Raw genomic sequence first — 21,046 nt, 5'->3', positions numbered from 1 at the left:
CAACATGGAAAGTTTTATCCAACCATCATTTTAAATGTCAAAGACTTGCTTTAGTTAAAATGGCAGCAATGACAAAGAGGTAGATTATGAAAAATGCCATTTAAATAATTTGAGACTACTCTTAGGTGGAATTTTAACTAGCTCAGGTATCTAAAAATAACTTTACAAGTTGAATTTTCATCACATAAGAATTTCATGGCATGTTCTTGTATAAGGTGGGGAATGTATGAAGTACTAAAAAAGTGAGCCTTTAAAAGTTATATTTTCTTAAGCGAACATTAAGAGCTATAATGATTCTGGTGAACCAATAATTTTCCCTTTTACCTAAAGTTGACTATAGTTACAGGGGTTTTTCCCTCTTGAGATTTCTAGGAATTCAACATTCAAAATTCTTGGAAAATACATATGGTGCTCAGATGAGCACAAAGTCAGCACAAAAAATGTCCCCTGAAATCCTAGAAGTTGAGCAGGTAATATTAACAAGACACTGATGGTCACAAGTCAGGACCATCACAGACTGCACACACACACACACACACAAACCCAATCCTCATTCTCACTGTAAGGCTGCATTTATATATATATATATATATATATATATATATATATATATATATATATTTTAAAGGCACCTCTCATTCTCTAGCTATTGCCTTCTTGATTATCAGTTTTGTTAAAGCATAATGTCAATGGAAGTAGTTCAGTACTGAAAATGAAGTATTTTTCAATTCACATTTGAATAGTCAGGTTTTCTTACATTCAGATTTTAATAAACTAGAATGACAGTCTTTAAAACAAGCATGCTAGCCTATATTGAATATAGTATATATACAGTAATTTAAACATTTAGAACTATATATTATACTGCAAAAGCAAACAGCACAACACTCTTCATACTCATCATTACCTTCTGTGTACACTATCTTCAAAAATGAAAATACAAAACAGTAAAATGCACCTATGGTTTTATATATATAGTCTATATATTATATATATTTTTATAAATATATATAATATATATTTATAAAATATACATACATTTTAGACATTTTCAAATAAATTTTCATCATTATCTCCAAAGAAATTTATAGCAAGAATACTGAAGGAATGAAAGTCAGATAAACAAAAATTTCTCACAAAGTTCATTATCAGTGATGCAGCTCAATCTCCCCTTTAGTCATAACTAAAATGATTATAAAAGCTAAATACTTTGTGTAACTAATTATCTGTTTAATGGCAAAAACTGCTAAACTTGTTCAATAGAAAAATACTGATGGTTATTATATCACTGATGTTAAATACCTGCCTATGGTTTGAATAGCAAATGAGCTCCATCTGACAGCTGAGTTTGGAGAAGGGTGCTGCAAGCTCCAGAGATGGATCCATAGCATATGAAAATGAAGCAGGATCCCACATCTCTTACCAATTTTCATACTGTTCCAATATACTTCATCTAGTATATTTACATTCAAGCACTATGGTAGCATTCCAATGACTGAGTCTTGAATTTGTTCACTTTATGAATTTATATTGAATTTTTGATAGGCTGAGGGAAAAACCAGATGAATGATTCTATCTGCTTGGAAGACAATTTTGGCTCATTTCTAAGGGGATATCAGACAGTGCTAGTGGAGAAGAACCCGTTTCTGTGTGCATTCTCCAATGGCACAGCACCAGCTTTCTAAGGAACTTTCAACAGTTCCATCATTTGTATGATAGTCTACATATTTCATGGTTATTTTCTACTCACTAAAGAAGTTTCCAACCATGAGACATTAAATGCAAGTGAAGAGAATTTTTTCATTTTGAGAATTTTAGTGATGCAAATAAAGCAGGCACTGAAGACCATGGAAGGTATTAAAGCAGTTACTGATAGAACATCTTCACAGTAGTCCAATTAAAATACCAAGTAAGAGCACTTGACTGAAATTTTCCAGATTCCTCTTACATGTCAGGTTAATGAAACCATTCCTTTATTCTGACCAACCAAATGAGGAATTCACCAAATACAATGTGGAAATCTGTATCTGGGCATATACATATGGTAGCTCAAATCCAGGTCAACCCATTTGATTATGCAAAGGAGTGCCTTGAGCCCAATGTTAACCAAAGCATAGACAAAAGGACAAGGTATCTGTGTGAAAATAGTAAAGCATATCTGTGTCACAATCAAGCAAACTTAGCACAGGTGTTTTAACTTCAAAGAAAATTTGCCTGCATTTTGCAGAATTCTATTTGCAGACAAGCAAACACGTTAAGAAAAAATTGTCAATTATTACTCACATCACCACCGGAATACTTCTTCAAGGAATAGATGCTATTGTTACAATGGATTATGTGGGGACAGGAATGTAGAATTATAATAAAAGATTAAAATACTTATGGATATGGACCTTTAAAAGTTTGAGAGTATATTACATATAGTAATTTATTCTAGCTTCTAGATTGTTCTCTGGCATTTTGGGAAAAGAAGAGTGAGGAGGGTGAAACAGTTACAGGGATGAGATCTAAGTATCAGAAGTCCATATACTGCAGTCATCAAAGTCTCAAGAGCTGATATGTGTGTCACAAGCTCAGTACACCCTGGTCTTTTAAGATATAACTCTCCCCCCACCCCCGAAATAATACTGAATCACTGCCCATTAAAATGCATTGTGTATTCTAATTAAACACCTCATTAAACAATGGGAGAGGGAAAGAGAACTCTTTAGCCACTATTACATATTGAACTCTTCCATCCCAACTTCCGGGAGGTACTTCTGGGAGATATTAATAGAGGACTCCTGGGTTAAAAAAACATCTACTTTATTCAGTTCTTTTGCAAAAGCAGCTGCCTGAGGTTAACCATACTCTTTGGACTATTAAAATATAATCATTATAAACTATGTTGGGTAGGTGTCAGATAATTTTAATATGATATACAAAGAATAGAGAGCTGAGGGTCATCTGAAGCATGGTTATGTGGGTGTTGATAGATAAGTACTTGGCAAATAACATCTGTCTTTTCAACCACTAAAAGTAATATTTCATTGATATGAAATAAACACTCTGACACTATAAGTATGATGAGTAAAGTGAATTTAAAATTAATAAATTATTGTATGTCTGGCTTGCCCTTAAAATAAATGGAATCTTAAACCTGAATAAGTTAAATCCTATAGTAAAAGCAGACTCTATCAACTATCCTTCATAATGGTGAGTGCTTTCCACAGCTAACCTTTAGAGTAAAACCAAATTTATTTTCATACAATATAGAAATCTGCTTACAAACTAATTATGTTTCACATTTCAGAACAATATATTTAACATCTTATTGCATTTCTTTTTTCCCTAATAGTGAAAATTCTTTGCCAGGTGCTTTATATGAACAGTTGAAAAGACAGCTAAATTAAAAACTCATTTTAACACTGAGACTGGTCTTTATGCATACAGGGTTTAGTACAGCAGATATGATAAAGATTATTTTTTTTTAATATCTAATGTGTTTAACAAGATTTCCTGGGGTGGGGGAGGGGCTAGGTCTAAATTTCCACTCTTCTTAAACTTCATTCCCAGCCACCAAGCTTTTTAAATATCCTTATAGTATGTCCTATTTTCTCAATAGGGACAACAAGCTAAACCTATGTTCGCTCGGCCTGCCTAGCGAATTAGAACAACTTCAGAAATAAAAGCATCTCCTTGGGGGAAAATTTGAAACAAGTTTCAGGCTCACAGATTCGGCTGAGCTTGCAGCAACCTGAACAAACCTTAGTTTTAGAAAACAGTATGCGAATTGCAAAACTATACTTTAACAAATGTTCTCTGTGCTCCTCCAGCAGAACAAAAGAGCAGGACGAGTTGATTCTTGCCCTGGTCTTCTGAATCTCTTTTGTGCAGTTGACTATTTATAAAGAGCTAGAAAGTAGAGATGATGCATTGTGTCATACAAAGACTTTAGCCAGTGCATCAGCTCCAGCACTGGCTATATAACATTTGGATGGATGGAAAGCTACATCATGAATCGATTCTTCAAACTTCTTCCGGTGCGCTGTGAACTCTTGGATACATGTCTTACTTTCTAGGTTCCATAAACGTATTGAACAGTCATGACCTATACAAGGCAAAGGAAAACACTACATTAGCACGAAAATGATAAGGATAAAGAAATAAGCCATAGTTGATGTACTTACTGCCAGACATCAAGTAGAGGCCATTAGGATCAACTGCTAAACTTGTAACAGCTTCTAGGTGGGCTACCATTGAGTGGATCAGTTTGCCTTTGGAAAAAAGAGATTATTACTCTTTATTATTGACTTTTCACATCCTGAAAATATATCAGCTACTACATCATACTGGTTTTTCTAGTTAGTCCTCTCTGCATTTTCTGTATCGTTATCGATAGCTTTTTCATCAACTGAAACAAATGTCTCCCTCCTCACTCTAGCCATGGTAGTAGTAAAAACAAAAACTCAAATTTCAGATTATATTTTTTGTCTTTCAAAGCACAATATGAAAGTTAGTAATTTGCACACAAATATTTCCTCAAGCCATGTTTATGAACTAGAACTCAAACATCACTAAAATTTGGGTTATAAAAAGAGATGAGATTAAGACAAAGCCAGAGTAGCAGAGAGAAATCTGATCATAATTTTGGTAGAATAATACATAGAAAAAGGATTAAAGAAAATTATTCATTATTAACAGCTAAGCAAAGTCACCAAAAGGTAACCTTGATTCTAGGGCCTAACCATAGCAGAAACAAAAGTAAATAGAACTAGTAAGAGTGTTTCTTTCCCAACATAGCTCTTCATGAATTTTCTTTAGACTACTGAAATATTAATTAGTAAAAATTGAGAACGGCCCCACACTCCAGTTCAAAGCAATCAGGATCAAAGAATGCTATAACACAAAAAGAGCAGCCTATGGAGGAACAAACCAAACGATGCAGGGGTTTCCATCTGCAACACCATGGCTACTTCATATATGAACAATTTTAAACAAGCTATGATGACAATATACCTTTATATCCCACATGTTCTCATTTTCTCCAATATATTCACTCCTCCAATATATTTATTTTTAATGTTACTTGAATGAATTTTTCACTGTATCCACAGTGATAACCTTAGCTTGTAGGGCCCAAATATAGAGTCTAAATAAACCACAATAATTCTACATATATTATCAATTTGGAAGGAATGGACAAAAACTGAGCTGGGAGAGTAGTGTGAGTCAGTATCTATTTCCTGACTATGAAGCCACTGATAAAACACTAAATTAGTAGGATTTTTTTTTTTTACTTTAACAATAATCAATTTTTTTTCCTTTTAGAAGTCATCTGGCTTTATTTTTTGCATTTAGGTTTTCCATTTATTCTGGTAAATTTTTAAACAGATTTTCCATTTATTCTGGTAAATTTTTAAACAGATTTTATTTTGGCATTTGACATTTTCTTGACTGAATATTTTTTTTTACAATAATCAATTTTTAATAAAGTCCCACCTGTATTGTTATCATAGAATTTGATATGTCTGTCTTCATGAGCAGTGATGCTGATGGGAAGAGTGGGGTGACTGATCACTCTATTTATTTGGCATGAAGAATTGGCTGCTAAAAAAAAAATTAAAGAACAATACAAATTAAATTTGAAAGTCAAATGTAAACCACTGTCATTATAAGTAATCTTGATCTATGATTTAGGAGGCAGAATACTTTATAATAACAATCATCTTTCATAATTGATGATAGTAGCTCTAATTAATTTTTTAAAACAACCCAAAGACAGTCTATTTAAAAATGGTGTACATACTCATATCTACATTGGATTCTAAAGTGAGAATACGTTGCTGGGTTTCCATGTTAAAGATGCTTGTATAGCCTTTGCTGAATGATGCTACCATATGGCTTGGGTCACTGCTCACCAGATCCACAGAAGCAGGGATTCCCAATTCTAAAAGAGTCAGATTATATTGAAGGAGAATGGCAATTAGAGGATGACAATGACAATATACTGAAGATATAGCAAAACAAATAGTGGAACAATTTTCTTAAGTAAATAAAATTCAGTACTAAGTACAAATTAGCTCATAATCATTCAATGTAAAGGAACTGTTATTTTCAGCCCAAATCTTTGTTAGAGTCCTTACATGTTAAGCATATTTTCTACCTGTATTCAGCTAATATATTAATAGAATGCAAGCTTTATTAAAAAAAAAAAGCTTTATTTATTTTTGCATATAGAACTGGGGTGCCAGAGGTGCAAGGGGGTGAGAGGATTCACCAGAGGTAGAGAGTGGAGCAGAACAGGCCGACTGACAAAGTACACGGCTATGGGGAGCGGCAGTGGGTGTCAGGAGAGGTCTGCCGCACCATGTGGGTCAGCTCCCTGGGGATCAATCTTGTGTTGCAGTGGTTGTGATAGCTTCATAGTGCTGTGCTTTAACCTGTTCCACCACCAGGGAGGGCCCAATGGAATGTAAGCTTTTATTTGGACTGAAAGTTCTGCTCTTGACCTCCCTAGTTAAGCCAGGTGAGAGACCATCTGATTCTTGCCAATGACAGGTTTCTCCTGTGGTAGCCACTAGACACTAAGACTGTCACCTAGCCCCTAACAGGCATGATGCCTTGAGCATTACTTGCTGCCACCAACACAGCAGCCCCCTCTCTTAAGAACACAAAGCCGCCCTCAGCTCAGGGGCCTGAACTGGAAGCAACAGTGGTCTCTCATTTTGGGTAGCCAAGTTTTGTATCTTTACACCTCTTCCTAGATAAGGAAAAAAGGTTCATTTTGGAATGGCTCCTGGGGAATTCTTTCAGTTCCTTTATGCTAAAACTGGTGTAACAAAATCCTGTGTGTTAGATTCTAGCCTATGAAATAAATGGGATTACTTCAAATAACTCCCCTGTCATATCAACAACAGGGTTATTTGTCTATGTAGTTAATAAATATAGTGTCTCTGGGCCTCCCTGATGGTGCAGGGATTAAAGTCTTTACAAGCTATTGCCAGCCACTGTTGTTACAAGTTTGATAGCTAGGGAACTAACACACACATGACAAGAGGAGACCTCTCCTGTTTGTCTGCTGCTCCCCTCAGCAGTATATTCAGCAGGTCAGCCTGTTCTGCTCCTCATTCTGTCTCTGGTGGATCCTCTTACCCATACACCTCTGGCCTACAGCCCAGTTCTTATATGCATAAATAAAGACAAATCTTTTTTTAAAAAAATATAGTGCCTCTGTTGGGCAATTTGTTGATAAATCAATGAACAAAAAATTGCCCAATCAGAAGTGCAATAGGCTTCCCTCAGTAAATCCAAAATAGCACTAAGCTGGAAAAATCAAAGAAGGCACTGGTTCAAAAGCACCATTATGTTTTTGATGTTTAGAGGAATAACAATGCTAAACCTTGGAAGTTACTTACTAGAAATGGCTGCACAGATTTTATAAAGAGGTAAAAGAATCACCTGACTACTATACCTCTGTGCAGAATATAATGTATCAAGAAGAGCAGGAGCACATGATAAACTGGGGAGAGAAGCAAGTGGTGCAGAGCATTTCTGCACAGCAGGAAAACAAGACAATTCCAAGTGCACTGCAGATCTAAAGTTGTGTGCAAAGAAGGTTCCAGTACAACCAGTTCTCTAAGTTTCTGCATCCCAACTGAGACAGCTAGAAACATCTGACTAAATAAATCCAGTCGATGTGACAAAATCTTTTGGTATTATATGCTAAAGTTATAGTTCACCCTTCCTAAAAATGGAGTTTTTAAAATTCCCTGCAGTGAGAGAATTAAAACATTCTATTGGCCAGCGAGATGCTTCCAAACACTCTTACTTTGTATTTTGAGTAGTTTCATGATTAATTTTGGATAAGCAGTTTGCTTTTTTTTTTTTTAAGATTTATTTATTTGTACATACAGAACTGGGGTACAGGCCAGAGGCTCAGGGGCGGTGAGAGGCTTCACAAGAGACAGAGTGGGGAACAGAACAGGCAGATCGACGAAGTACACTGCTGAGGGGAGCAGCAGGCGGGTCAGGAGAGGTCTGCCACGCCATGTGGTCTCCTCCGGGGCAAGCGGGCATCGAACTCATGCGGAAGTGGCTTTAGCTTCTCAGTGCAGTGCTTTAACCTGCTGCGCCATCAGGGAGGGCCGCAGTTTGCTTTTTAAAAAATTCATAGCTAAAAAAAATTTGTAGCTAACTTTAAAGAGTAAAAGCAAAATGGGAAAGAGTACGCGGTGCATTATTTCATTTAAATGAAGTCTTAAATAGACAAAACTAATGCATGAGGACAGAAATCTTAACAGTGCTACCTGTGATTTGGAGTATGGGGAAGGATGATGTGGAAGGGAAAAGAAACTTTGGAGAGGTGAAGGAAATGTTATCTATATCTTGATTTGTATGTGAGTTATGCATTTACCCAACCTCTTAAAATGTATTCTTTCTATCTATATCTTTTGCTGTTTACAAATATCTCAATTTTTTAAACTTAAAGTGTGCTGTAATCAAATATACTTTTTAAAAGTACACATAATTCAAAACTTATACATAGTTGGAAATTCAAATAAATACGCTTTTACTTTAAAAACACTAATAAGTTATGGGCCCTCCCTGGTGGCACAGTGGGTTAAAGCACAGCACTAATAAGCTAAAGCCACTTCCACATGAGTTCGATCCCCGCCTGCCCCGGAGGTGACCACATGGCGTGGCATGCCCGCTGCTCCCCTCAGCAGTGTACTTCGTCAATCTGCCTGTTCTGCTCCCCACTCTGTTCCTGGTGAATCCTCTCACCCTCCACATCTCTGGCCTGTACCCCAATTCTGTATTAATAAATAAATAAATCTTTAAAAAAAAACAAAACACTAAGTTATATTTAAACAGTTCAGTTTGTAGAATCATTTATTTGCTTGTTTTTAAAACAAGACATTCTGTGAATGATTTAGTAAAATAATTTTTAAAAGTTCATACCTTGATTATCATTGAATACACTTAGGGCAGGAGCAACCTCAGTGGTATTCCATAAACGGAGAGTGCCATCTGCTGAACAGGACAACAGCCGCTGATGAGCTGCGCTGTAAGCCAAGCCCCAGACTGCATCGGTGTGGCCTAACAGAGGGCCTCTTAGCACAGATGGGTCTACACAAACACAAAGATGCAAATTATACAGGTACACAGATTCCAGAGAAAGTAAAATACATAAACATTTGTTACGAGATTTCTGATTTTTATTATTCTGTTAAAATTTTGTTATAATTAGAAACAGACTTGGAAATATACAATTAAAATTTTAAAATGTATTTAAAAATGTCAAAAACACATATTCTCTCAAAAATTGTGTAATTTTTTCTCCTCCCCTTTTTCCTTTCCATTTGTCTAAGTATTTTTAAATTATGTTAATACAAGACCTTTGACTTTAATCTACCTTCAGAGAAAGCACAACTCACATTATTTGAGGAAATGAATAGAGTTCCTTTACCCCTCTGAATTACTCTAGCACACTGGGTATACTCCTTAGATCACTTATCACCCTGTATTACAAATAGCAGTTTTCTTTGGAGCAAAAGAATTCTGACATGATCATGGTCTTGAATTGAGATCTACAGGAATACTCAAAGATTCATATATCAATAACTGACATGTGGATGATGCACATGAGAAAGAGGGAGGAAGGTAAAAGGAGAATTTAGCACTGTCTGATGATAAAAGTCATACGAGGGGGACCCTCCTTGCTGGCCTAGGGGTTAAGTCTCAGCTCTATCACTGCTGTTGCCTGAATTCAATTCTGGCCGGCAAGCTAACACACATACGGCGTAGCAGACCTCTCCCCTGCTCACCCGTGCTCCCTTCAGCAGTGTATTTCAGTAAATGAGCCTGCTCTGTGCCCCCTCTATTTCTGGTGAATCCTCTCACCCCCTGCAACTTCAGGTGAATACCCCAGTTCTCCTACACAAAAAACATTTAAAAATTAAAGCCATACTGGGAACTTTAATTTATTAAAGTTATATGACTATGCATAAAGTAGTACATTTTAGATGGTTCACAGATGTTAGAATGGCAACACTGTTATGTCTCCCATATCCTCACTTGGACATAGTATAAAACACTTAAAGATACACTGTCAGGCACTATGCTAGATGATTAACACAATACTATCCTTGTCCTTTTAAAGGACCGTGTGCTCAATGGTGACAGACACCAGTTTTGAAGGGTAACTAGGATGAGAAAAAAAACCTTTTAGAGAGTGACATCTAGAATATACAGATGCTAGCAGTCAAAGAACAGAGGGAGGGCATTCCTGGGTAAGGAAGTAGCACCTACAGAATCACAGAAGGAAAAAAAGTATGGTATGTGAGCAAATATGTAAGCAATAAGTAATTACAAGTATGGTATTTGAGGCACAAAGTGGCTAGTTTACGGTAAGATTTCTTTGACATATTAAGGCACTTGGAAATTCTCCTAAAAGTAAAGGAAACCACTGAAAATTTTCCTGGGACTAATAGGGTTAAGTATTTAGCCTGATCTGTTGTGTAGAAGACAAATTGGACAGAATCAAGACGAAGGCAAAGGAACCAATTCAGAACACTTGGAGAGTGACAATGATAACCTAACTGGGTATGTGGTAAAAGGGACAAAATGGAAGGCTAAATTAAAGAAATAGAGGGTGAATCAAGAATAGTAACGTTAGGTTTCTAGTTTGGGTAATTCTGGCATTGCTTCCAACAGGCAGAATAAATAGAGAAAGAAACACAGAACCTGCAGGGATTTAGAGACAATGAGAAGGCTATTTTGACAAGTTCTATGAAGCTATCCACAGCCACTGCAGCATGAGTTCAATCCCCAGCCAGGGAGGTGACCCACATGGCTCGGCAGACCTTGCCTGACCCGCCTGCTACTCCCCTCAGCAGTGTATTTTAGTCTGCCTGTTCTGCTCCCCATTCTGTCTCTGGTGAATCCTCTTATTCACACCCTGAACCTCTGGTCTATACCCCAGTTCTTGTATGCATAAATAAATAAATCATTAAAAGACAAAACAAAACAAAAACATTACATAAATCCATAGAAGTGAATTGAATTTCCCAAAGAATATATATACAATGTAAAGAGTTAGATCTAGACCTTGAAAAATGTTAATATTTGAGGCCAGAAAAATAGTTAATGAAGCATAGGAAATAGAAATTATTACAAGTATCAAAAATGTCAAGTGTACAAATTAAAAAAAAAAAAAGGAAGGGTCATAGTTTGAAATACACAAAATGTATCTACTAAAATAAGAATTGTAAAATATACCCTTTAGATGGATCAGGCAATTAGGTAAGTGGTTTCAGCTAATCCTACTATATTAAAGTGGTACAGGTTTCCTTCTACCCAGCTCTCCACTACCCAAATGAAGAATGTTTTTATTTGGTGTGATTTGGTAGATTATTGTTTAGGTCTGGAAATGCTAAAAAAATTTCCATACAAACTAACAATTATAGTGTACCAACACCCATGTCTCATTATTATGAGACCCTGGGATAGGTGGTCTACCAAATCATACCAAATAAGAAGCCTGCACAGCCAGCAGTCAGAATGTAAAGGGATAATGCACAGAGAAAGGACATGTAATCACTAACTGGTAATTGTTTTCTAGACAATACCACCACAGAGTCACAAATGAAGGAAAGAGAATAAACTCTCAAAACAAGTGTTCAGAAAAGGTGTCTCTGTGTCAGAATGGGAGCCACCTGAATTTACCACAGGGAACAGAGAGAAAGAGCAAAGAAAGAAACAGAGAGAGACAGAAAGGGAGAGGAATAAGGAGGGGTAAGGGGAAGAGCTAGGAAACTATCAGAGTGCAGTCAAAAAGGAAACAAGAGAATGAGGTCAAGCGTAAATAGGGGAGATTTTCACTTTGGACACATTAAGAACAACTGGTCTTCTGAGGTGAGAGAGAGAAAGGAAATAAGAAAAGACATGGAATAGATACATTTATAAGAGAATTTCATAAAATATGTCAAATGCTTGTTAAACAATGCTTGGCAAATTCTTGTTTGTAGAACTTCTTTATTTAGTTTTGGTGGTAAAATTAGAATAGTAATGAAAATATACTTTTATGAAAAATATGATACAATTCTAGAATTTAAAGGGCAACCAAAATGGTCAATTCCTAAACACTTTTTTGAAAGGGAATTTACTGTACTAACTAGCAATTGATTATAATGTGGATGTCATGGTACTGTTCCCAAGATTAAAGGGCATTCTTAGTTTTTAAGACTTTTAGATGCCATGAACAATTGAAAGTCATTAGCCTCTAATTCTCCTAATAATCCATAGACAATTATGTCAAGACTAATTTTCCTTCAAAGTTCGTCATCAAGAAAAGTGATGAACTGTGGTATTACAGATTAGCACCAAGTACTTGTACAGATGCCTAAAATGAAGAAAACTGTCAGTCAAGTCAGCATTTCCAATCAGTAAGGCTTTGGGGAATCTTACTTTTTTTACACTCTTTTCTAAATATAAGTGTCCCTTTTAACAAAATGAAGACATGGTTCTCTTTCATCAACTTATGATATTACCTCATTTTATCTGTACATGTATTATGAAGAATGTATAAAAAGAATACATTTTACTCTTTCAGACCTTTGTGGAATTACATACCATAAGAGTCATAGGGGTCAATGTTGGGGTTGGTGGTGTTCCAGCCCTGGATCAATCCATCAGTGCCGCCACTGTAACACTGCTCCCCATTACTGCTCATTACCACACAAAGCACTGGACCTCTGAAGATAAAAAGGAATTTCTACTCTCAAAAAACAATCTGCCAGTAGGATTTGTTAAAATAATAAAGAATGATCTTTTATATATTTGAAAGATTATAAAACAAAAAATACACAACTGCTATAAATGTGTCCTATAAAGCCTAAAAGAATTTTCTCTTTTTATATAAAAAGTCTACCAATCTCTGTACTGAGTAAGTTAATAATACATTCCAAAAGCTAAAGTGGAAGCATCAAATGCCACATGTGATTACAATTAAAAAAAGTGATCATATATTCTTATCTAAGTTAACTTTAAGGGAAAAATGGTCAAGATTTCTAACATTTAAACCTAACCTCCTCAACTTTATTTTAAGATAACATATACCACTTAAATATCATGTAAATCTAATTTTGGCCACATTCCCGATTTGGTAGTGATAAACTTGTATTTTAGTATTACATGACTTGCCAGTTTCTTTTACATTTACAAAAACACTATTAACTGCAAAAATACAGAACACCAAAAAATATGTAAGTTAAAGAAATAAAATATTCTTAAGCTGATATATAGCAGGGTTGATTTAAAACAAAGAAGAACCAGATACTTACTTATGAGCCCTGAATGTATAGATAGGTTCTACATCAAGGGAAGTACTCCTAAATCAGAGGGAAAAAAAGGACTTTATATGCTTATATTCAGTAATAAACAGCATCACTGAATGTACGTCATAAAGTTGCCTTTAGGAATACCAACACTATAGTAACATACCATAAAAAAGCTTACTTAACACCAACCACATATTTTTGTGGCTTCAAGAAACAAGAATATTATTCAATAACAGTATTTTTCCCTTGTGCTTTTAGCACTGCCAGAATCTATCTGATCAGAGGGAAAGATAGCTTCACTTATGAAAAAGATCATAGGCTTTGAAGTGATGCATTTCAGGATTCAATTTCCAGCGCTCTCATTAACTGGTTAACTTTAGGCAAATTATTTAACCTCAGAAATTCAGATTCTTTTATGTGTAAAACAAAACAGAAAAATAGGAAAAAAACACCAGATACAGAGGTAAATAAAATTCTGTAATTAGCAAAACAGTCTAGGACAAAATGATGCAAGTAAAAGGATTTCAATGGGCCCTCCCTTGTGGCGCAGCGGGTTAAAGAGCAGCACTAAGAAGCTTAAACCACTTCCTCATGAGTTCAATCTTGATCCCGGCCTGCCCCGGAGGAATCCACATGGCGTGGCAGACCTCTCCTGACCCGCCCGCTGCTCCCCTCAGCAGAGTACTTCGATCTGCCTGTTCTGCTCCCCACTCTGATTCTGGTGAATCCTCTCACCCTCCGCATCTCTGGCCTGTACCCCAGTTCTGTATGAATAAATAAATAAATCTTAAAAAAAAAAAAAAAGATTTCACCCGTGGGGATTACAATTGAGATGAAAAAAAAAATGTGCAAAATGATGTAAAAATAAACTTTTAATAAAAAAAAAAGATTTCAATAATGGCACTTTAATTTCCTTTCCTCTCCATGAAGATTAATATGTCTATGCTTAATACTTGCAGAAACTGTCCAAGTTATCAGTTCATTCATTACTCAGAACACTGAATGTAAGAGTACACTACAGTTCCTAATACTGGCCGAGATTATTAATGGAAGCTTGATTTAAGTCAAGTACCTACCAATTTCTATACTACAGGCATACGTTATTTCTTCTCAAATAACTTCCTCCACAGCTCTGTCTTGTATCACCATTCTAGTATGCCTCGTCTTATGTGATGCCCACTGTGACTAAAGAACTAGACACTTTATACTTTATAACCAGGAAATATTTCTTTTTGCTAAAGACACATGATCCAAGTATTTCACTTGGTTTTACAAGCTCTGATTGCACCATCCAATTGAGATTGATAACACAAGTATTTATTTTATGTACATAATAGTAGGAATGTCACTAATCTCTTTTAAATTGGACAACAGATATCCTCTAACATAGCCATATTTATGAAATCTCACCCTTTCATGTAGTTTAAGAGTGACTGAAACTATAGAAGGACCCTTTGTTACAAGATGCTGAGTTCTGGGCCATGTGACACAAGGAAGAAAGGAGATGGGGAACTCCAACATGGGTTCCACCACGCAGAATCAGGACTAGCTTGGTGACTAAGAGGGTTCATACTAAATTATGACTGCACATGCTTAAAAAGAAACCACAGGGTAAGGCAAATATTAGCAGGTAAGTGATGGCAATGACATTGCCTTTTAGTCTACACATTCAGACAGGTAATGGAAAGACCTAAGATTCAAGGCTAAAAGACAAGAACAAAAAAGTTCCCCAACTCTTCCAGTCTTTCTTCCCTTTTGCTTGACAAATCCAACCTTTAGTAAAGATAAAGTGCTCCTAAATATGACAGTCCTCTAAAATAGTTTAAAAGGGTTCAGGTCCACATTCACAAACCCTGGGAAAGCATGAAACAATACCGTTTCATCCTTAATATCCTGTTTTCAGTCTAATACATTGTATGAAGGTTAAAAACTCTTGTTTATGTGACTAATGAATAATTACAAGAAATATCTGGGGAATTTAATAATAAATAATAAAGGTAAATATTTTCCTACTGAAAAATCAAAATAGAATATTCTTACTTTTTGGCTGGGGCTGTTTTCTGCAAATTCCACATTTTTAATGTGTGATCTTCTGATGCTGTTATCAAAACAGGTTCAGTGGGGTGGAAAGCAAGGGCTCGAATACCATCAAAGTGACTTCTTAACGTAAACTTAGGGTTCCATGTCTTCCTTAATGCATCTTTATTGTTTGCAATCTATTAAAGAAACAAGACAAAGATACCTACATGTTAAGTTCAGTACAGGGAAAAAAAAAAAAATCAACATATATTATTGCTGTTTAAAAGTCATTAAACATTTTCCAATTTTCGAAACAATATAATTTTTAAGTGTGGATAATCAAACCAACAGGTAAAAAAATAAATTTTTAAGTTATTTATTTACACATACAGAACTGGGGTAAAGTCCAGAGATGGTGAAAGGATTCACCAGAAACAGTGCAAGGAGCACAACAGGCAGCTCCATGAAGTATACTGTTGAGGGGAGCAGTGGGCGGGTCAGGAGAGGTCTGCTGCACCATGTGAATCACCTCCAGAGACAGGGATCAAACTTACACTGATGCAGATGCAGCTCACTTGCAGTGTTGTACTTTAACCTGCTGTGCCACCAGGGAGGGCCCCCAACAGGTAAAACTAATTATATGTCAACAGTGGTTTTATTTGAAGAACTATGAAAATTATGAGAACATAATAAATCAATATAAAAAAGGATCAAATACGTTAATATAAAATAGATCTTCATGAGGATAAAAAGTGATTTCAACCTAAATTATAGTACAAAAAACATAAGGAGTTAAAAACTAATTCACACACACACCCCCAAAAAAAAAAAAGAAAAAGAAAAAAAACTAATTCATCTTTAAACCTGTTAAGAGAAAATTATATTTTTGAGATTTTTTTCAATACTTTTTTTTTTTTAAGATTTGTTTATTTATTCATACAGAACTGGGGTACAGGCCAGAGGCTCAGGGGCGGTGAGAGGCTTCACCAGAGACAGAGTGGGGAGCAGAAGAGGCAGATCGAGGAAGTACACTGCTGAGGGGAGCAGCGGGTGGGCCAGGAGAGGTCTGCCACGCGATGTGGTCTCCTCTGATGCAGGCGGGAATTGAACTCATGCGGAAGTGGATTTAGCTTGTTAGTGCTGTGCTTCAACCCACTGCGCCACCAGGAAGGGCCTTTTTTCAATACTTTTAATGGGCTAAATTTTCATCATCAAATTTGTAAACTAGTTTATAAACTGAAAATGCTAAAATTGAGAGACAATCAGATATTATAAAATCTATATTCTGTTGGTAAAACAAACATGTTCTTCCCCATAGAATCTCCACCTCGAAACTGGAGGGGAAAAAAAAAAGCGCTATTTTTTAATTCCAACTAATAAGGAAGCTGAAGAGAAAACAAGTATTTGGCCTTACACTAGTACCATATATGAACTCCTTATACTCTAAGGCAATCAATCACACTAAGACCTATCACAGTAGGCCCCAGCATACTCCAGTGAGCCCAGAGAAGGACCTCAAAGGAGCTCAACCCATGAGCCATGGCAAGATGTGAAATAGTCCTTTCTAAGAAGTGCAAACATGACAGGCCCTAACAGAGGCAACAACAGGGCTGACCCGCCCTCCCCCCCCATTGGCTGCAGATGATGGCGCAGCAAGCAAGAGGGACACTGCTCTGAGAGACAGTCAAGTATTAAGAGTGGGACTGATCATCCTGTGGACTGGAGAGACTCGTGCGGACCTTAACAGGGTAGACCCTGAGGAGACTATACTGTATCAAACAGGAAATGGGTGGAGAGGAGAACCTGGAGTTGTGTTCTAGAGCAGGGACATGAGTGGCAGGACTGACAATTTAGCCAGGGTCACTGGGGAAAGGGCAGCAAAGGCTGTATGGAGGCACACTTCCTTGAAAGAAGGAAAATCTTGTGAAGGTGCTGCAGTACTCCACACAGACTATGTCCCTAGTAAACATAACAGAAAGCAGACATTCTGACTTGTAACACCTTTTCCTTTTTTTAAGAAAAAATTTAAAAAAGATTTATTTGTTTATACATACAGAACTGGGGCACAGGCCAGACATGTAGGGCGATAAGGATTCACCAGAAGACAGAGTGGGGAACAGGACAGGCCAACTGATGAAGTACACTGCTGAGGGCAGGTAAGGAGAGGTCTGCTGTGCCAAGTGGTCACCTCCGGGGTGGGGATCGAACTCATGCTGAAGTGGTTTTAACTTCTCAGTGCTGTGCTTTCACCTGCTGCGTCACCAGGAAGGGCCCAGTAACACCTTTCTATTCCCTGGGATTGGTGCTTATATTGTTGCGCACACTAAGAGCACAGGTACTGCCAAATTACTTATACCCCAGAAAGAAAGGACATCAGAGGTGCCACAAACATGAACTACATTTAGATCCCTTCAAGTCTTTACCTATCCTGTTGACTCAGCAACTACTTTAACAGATCTGCAGCAAAGATCAAACTAAATAAAATAAAAGCCATAGCCATAAGAAAAGTAAAATAGTTTTAACTTCTTAAGTTGCTTCTAAACAATAAAATAGGAAAAAACAATAATACAACAATAAAATAGGAAGACTTCAAGAAGTAAAATAGGCAGATCAAAAAATACAAAAATAGAAAAATAAAACCTCAAGAGTCTACTATCACAAGATGAGAACAACTCTTCAGTATCTAATTCCCTATAAGAGTTCAGAACAGCTATAATAAAGAAATTTAAGGAGATAAAAACTCAAAGTCAAGTCAAAGAAATAAAAAAGAACTTAGAAAAGCTAATAAAACATACACAATTCAGAAAAAACTAATGAATAAGTACAGAAATAAGACCAGAAAGCAGACGTTGAAGCTCAATACAATAGAAATCCAGCACAATAACTAAGTTGAAGAACTCTAGTGAAAGATAGGGACGTAGAATAGATTAGGAGGAGGATCCAATCAGTGACCTGGAAGACAGTAATCTATTAAGGAACTATGTGGAAGAAGAGAGAAAAACAAGAGGTTAAACAAGGAAAGAGGAAGCAATTCAAGATATATTCAACACCATTAAGAAAGCCAAAATAATAATAATAGTTATTACAGAAAGGGAAGGGGGGAGGACAGACATAGGGAGGTTATTCAAGGAAATAATCAAGAAAACTTCACACACATAGGTAAGGAATTAAATATACCTGTCTGTGAAGCTAACAGACCACTTGGTTACATAAATACAACAAGATGCACAGTTGAAAAGGTAAGAATACTAAAAATAGCTGTGGGGGGAAAAGCAGATAACTTATGGAACTATTCACATTGGGTATACATGATACTTCTTGGCAGAAACACTTAAGAAAGAATGGAATGATATATTCAATATACTTAAAGATAAAAAATACCAGACAAGATTACTATATTCTGCAAGACTCCAGATATGAGGAAGAAATAAATGCCTTTCCAGACAAACAGAAGCTAAAAGACTTAGTAAACACTAGATCTCCCCCCCCTACAAGAAATGTTGAAAGGACTCATATCCAAAGATCCACAGAAAATAAAATAAGGAAAAAGATAGAACCTGATAACTAAAGACAAAATGATAGCTGCAAAACCTCAAATACCAATTATCACTCTAAATGTAAATGGACTTAACCCATCAATCAAAAGGCAGACAATGGTGGGCTGAGTCAAAATAAAACACAATATTCTATTATCACTATCTATGGATAGAAAAGAACCCTCCAAGCAACTGGGAGCTACAAAAAGACAGGGAGAATCATCCTTATATCAGATAAAATAGGTAAAAAAGCAGTAAGAGATAAGGGTAAACATTATATAATGATTAAAAGATCAATACATAAGGAAAACATAACACTGATCACTATATATACACCAGGCTAACAACAGATCTGAGGCATACAGGAAGGGAGAAGGGGATCAGAAAGAGGAGAGCACACAGTTCTATGGTGATGTATCATGGTGATGTATCATGGTTGCATATTCTATATAAGGTGAAGTGAAAGAAAACAAATCCATGCAGAGACTGTAGATCAGTTTTAGATCACCTCAAAAACTGAAAATGAAAAGAGATTATCCAGATTTCTAGTGGCTGCAGAAATCTGACAGAAGCAAATTAAATACAGATTCTGGTGGAAGATACCTTCGGCTCAAATTGCTTCTATGGGCAACTTTTCAAATACAGTTATTTGAACATAGTAAAAAATAATCTTGCCATTACAAGGAAGCATAATATTAAATGTAAACAAGCAAAACATAACACTAAGAGAACTACACTGTCCAACTTAATCTTTAAAATAGTTATGCTTACAATGTTCAAAAGTACAATGTTCTAAAGTACAATGATCTGTACTTTTAAAATTGAAAATCTTAGAAGAAATCTGTAAACAAGAATTCTAGAGTAAATAATTACAGACAAATTTAATACAGATTACCCATAATTGAAGAGAAAAATAGTGATTCCATTAAAATCAATGAACAAACTATAATGATCCATGGATTCATGAATCCATTTTAATCTCTACATGAAGTAAAATACAGTATTGTTTATAATATATTTTTACTTTCAAAGGTTGCAATTAAAACTAATCTAAATTCTAAACTCATGAGGAAATTTTACCACTGCCATTCTTTTCTATAAAATTAACTTTTTGCTTTCAAAAAAATGAGCAAAAAACAACAAATATAAAACTAGTACTCACATCATAAGTTAGTGAATCTGCTTCATTGGCCACTGTAAGACCTGCTAATTCTCCAAGGCCCAGTTCACTTTCAAGGGCTTCGTCTGCTCCCATGATGAATGACTTCCCAGAAGAAGGAGGAAATGTCAATGCTTCCACTGAAGTGGGGGAGAAAATAGAAATTTAAAAAATAGTAATAACCCTCTAAAGAGTCAACAATTAGGACCCTCTCTGGTGGCACAACAGACTAAAAGCACAGCACTATGAAGCCATCACAGCCACTGTGATACAAGTTCGATCCCCAGCAGAGGAGGTGACCCACATGGTGCATCAGACCTCTCCTGACCCGCCCGCTGCTCCCCTCAGCAGTGTACTTCATCAGTCTGGCTGTTCTGTTCCCCACTGTCTCTGGTGAGTCCTCTCACCACCCCTGCACCTCTGGCCTGTACCCCAGTTCTGATGCATAAATAAACAAATCTTTTTTTGAAAAAGGTATTTTTAAACCATAGTTTAAAATGAGTTTTACCCAAACATACTACATATCCTCTGAGAGGTTCAAATAACTCTAAACATTTGCTAACATAATGTGAGGATTGCTGAAGATTGTTAAAAGCCAAATCTCCAACCCAACAATGTATGTGAAACATGTAGGCTAGGTTTTCATTAGGAGTTTTTTTGTTGTTTTATTTTCATTTCTAATATTCCATATAATTTTGTCCAGGTGTGAGATAAAAAGACTTCAAAATAAGACTAAGATTCATGGTACTAAAAATAATGTCTTGACTAATTTAGCTAATGCTCTGAAAGTGGCCACGTAAAACCTAAAAACAAAGGAAGAGAACACCTACTTCCACACACACTCTCCGACCTTGGAGTTAAGCCACAGGTAAGGGCTATGGAGAGGGTGACATGCTTAATGAGCATGGCTATTATTTGAATGTTCTCCAAGTTCCTTAGAACTTAAAGACTGTAAGTCATCTTTCTCTCCAGTATCTAAACATTACTAGTTTTAATCAATTTTTCCACCA

At 36.1% G+C, this 21,046-nt stretch overlaps 1 protein-coding gene across 1 annotated transcript in view; it reads right to left on the bottom strand.

The window, feature by feature from the left end:
• Nucleotides 1–1,002: 1,002 nt before the first annotated feature.
• Nucleotides 1,003–21,046, bottom strand: part of STRN (striatin, calmodulin binding protein) — an 85,845-nt gene continuing 65,801 nt past the window's right edge. Inside the window, exons 10-18 of the mRNA XM_004686297.2 lie at nt 20,040–20,176; nt 15,363–15,538; nt 13,326–13,373; nt 12,616–12,737; nt 8,944–9,111; nt 5,789–5,929; nt 5,482–5,589; nt 4,170–4,256; nt 1,003–4,090 (exon numbers count right to left, since the gene is read on the bottom strand). Of these exons, the coding sequence (XP_004686354.1) occupies nt 3,921–4,090; nt 4,170–4,256; nt 5,482–5,589; nt 5,789–5,929; nt 8,944–9,111; nt 12,616–12,737; nt 13,326–13,373; nt 15,363–15,538; nt 20,040–20,176 (1,157 nt within the window). The 3' untranslated portion in view covers nt 1,003–3,920. The remainder of the gene's footprint in view (nt 4,091–4,169; nt 4,257–5,481; nt 5,590–5,788; nt 5,930–8,943; nt 9,112–12,615; nt 12,738–13,325; nt 13,374–15,362; nt 15,539–20,039; nt 20,177–21,046) is intronic.

This window comes from Condylura cristata, unplaced genomic scaffold (genome assembly GCF_000260355.1).
Source record: "Condylura cristata isolate star-nosed mole 26May11 unplaced genomic scaffold, ConCri1.0 scaffold00020, whole genome shotgun sequence".
NCBI classification, from domain to species: domain Eukaryota; kingdom Metazoa; phylum Chordata; class Mammalia; order Eulipotyphla; family Talpidae; genus Condylura; species Condylura cristata.
The sequence above is the reverse complement of the archived record's forward strand: the minus strand, read 5'-3'. Positions and strand labels throughout refer to the sequence as shown.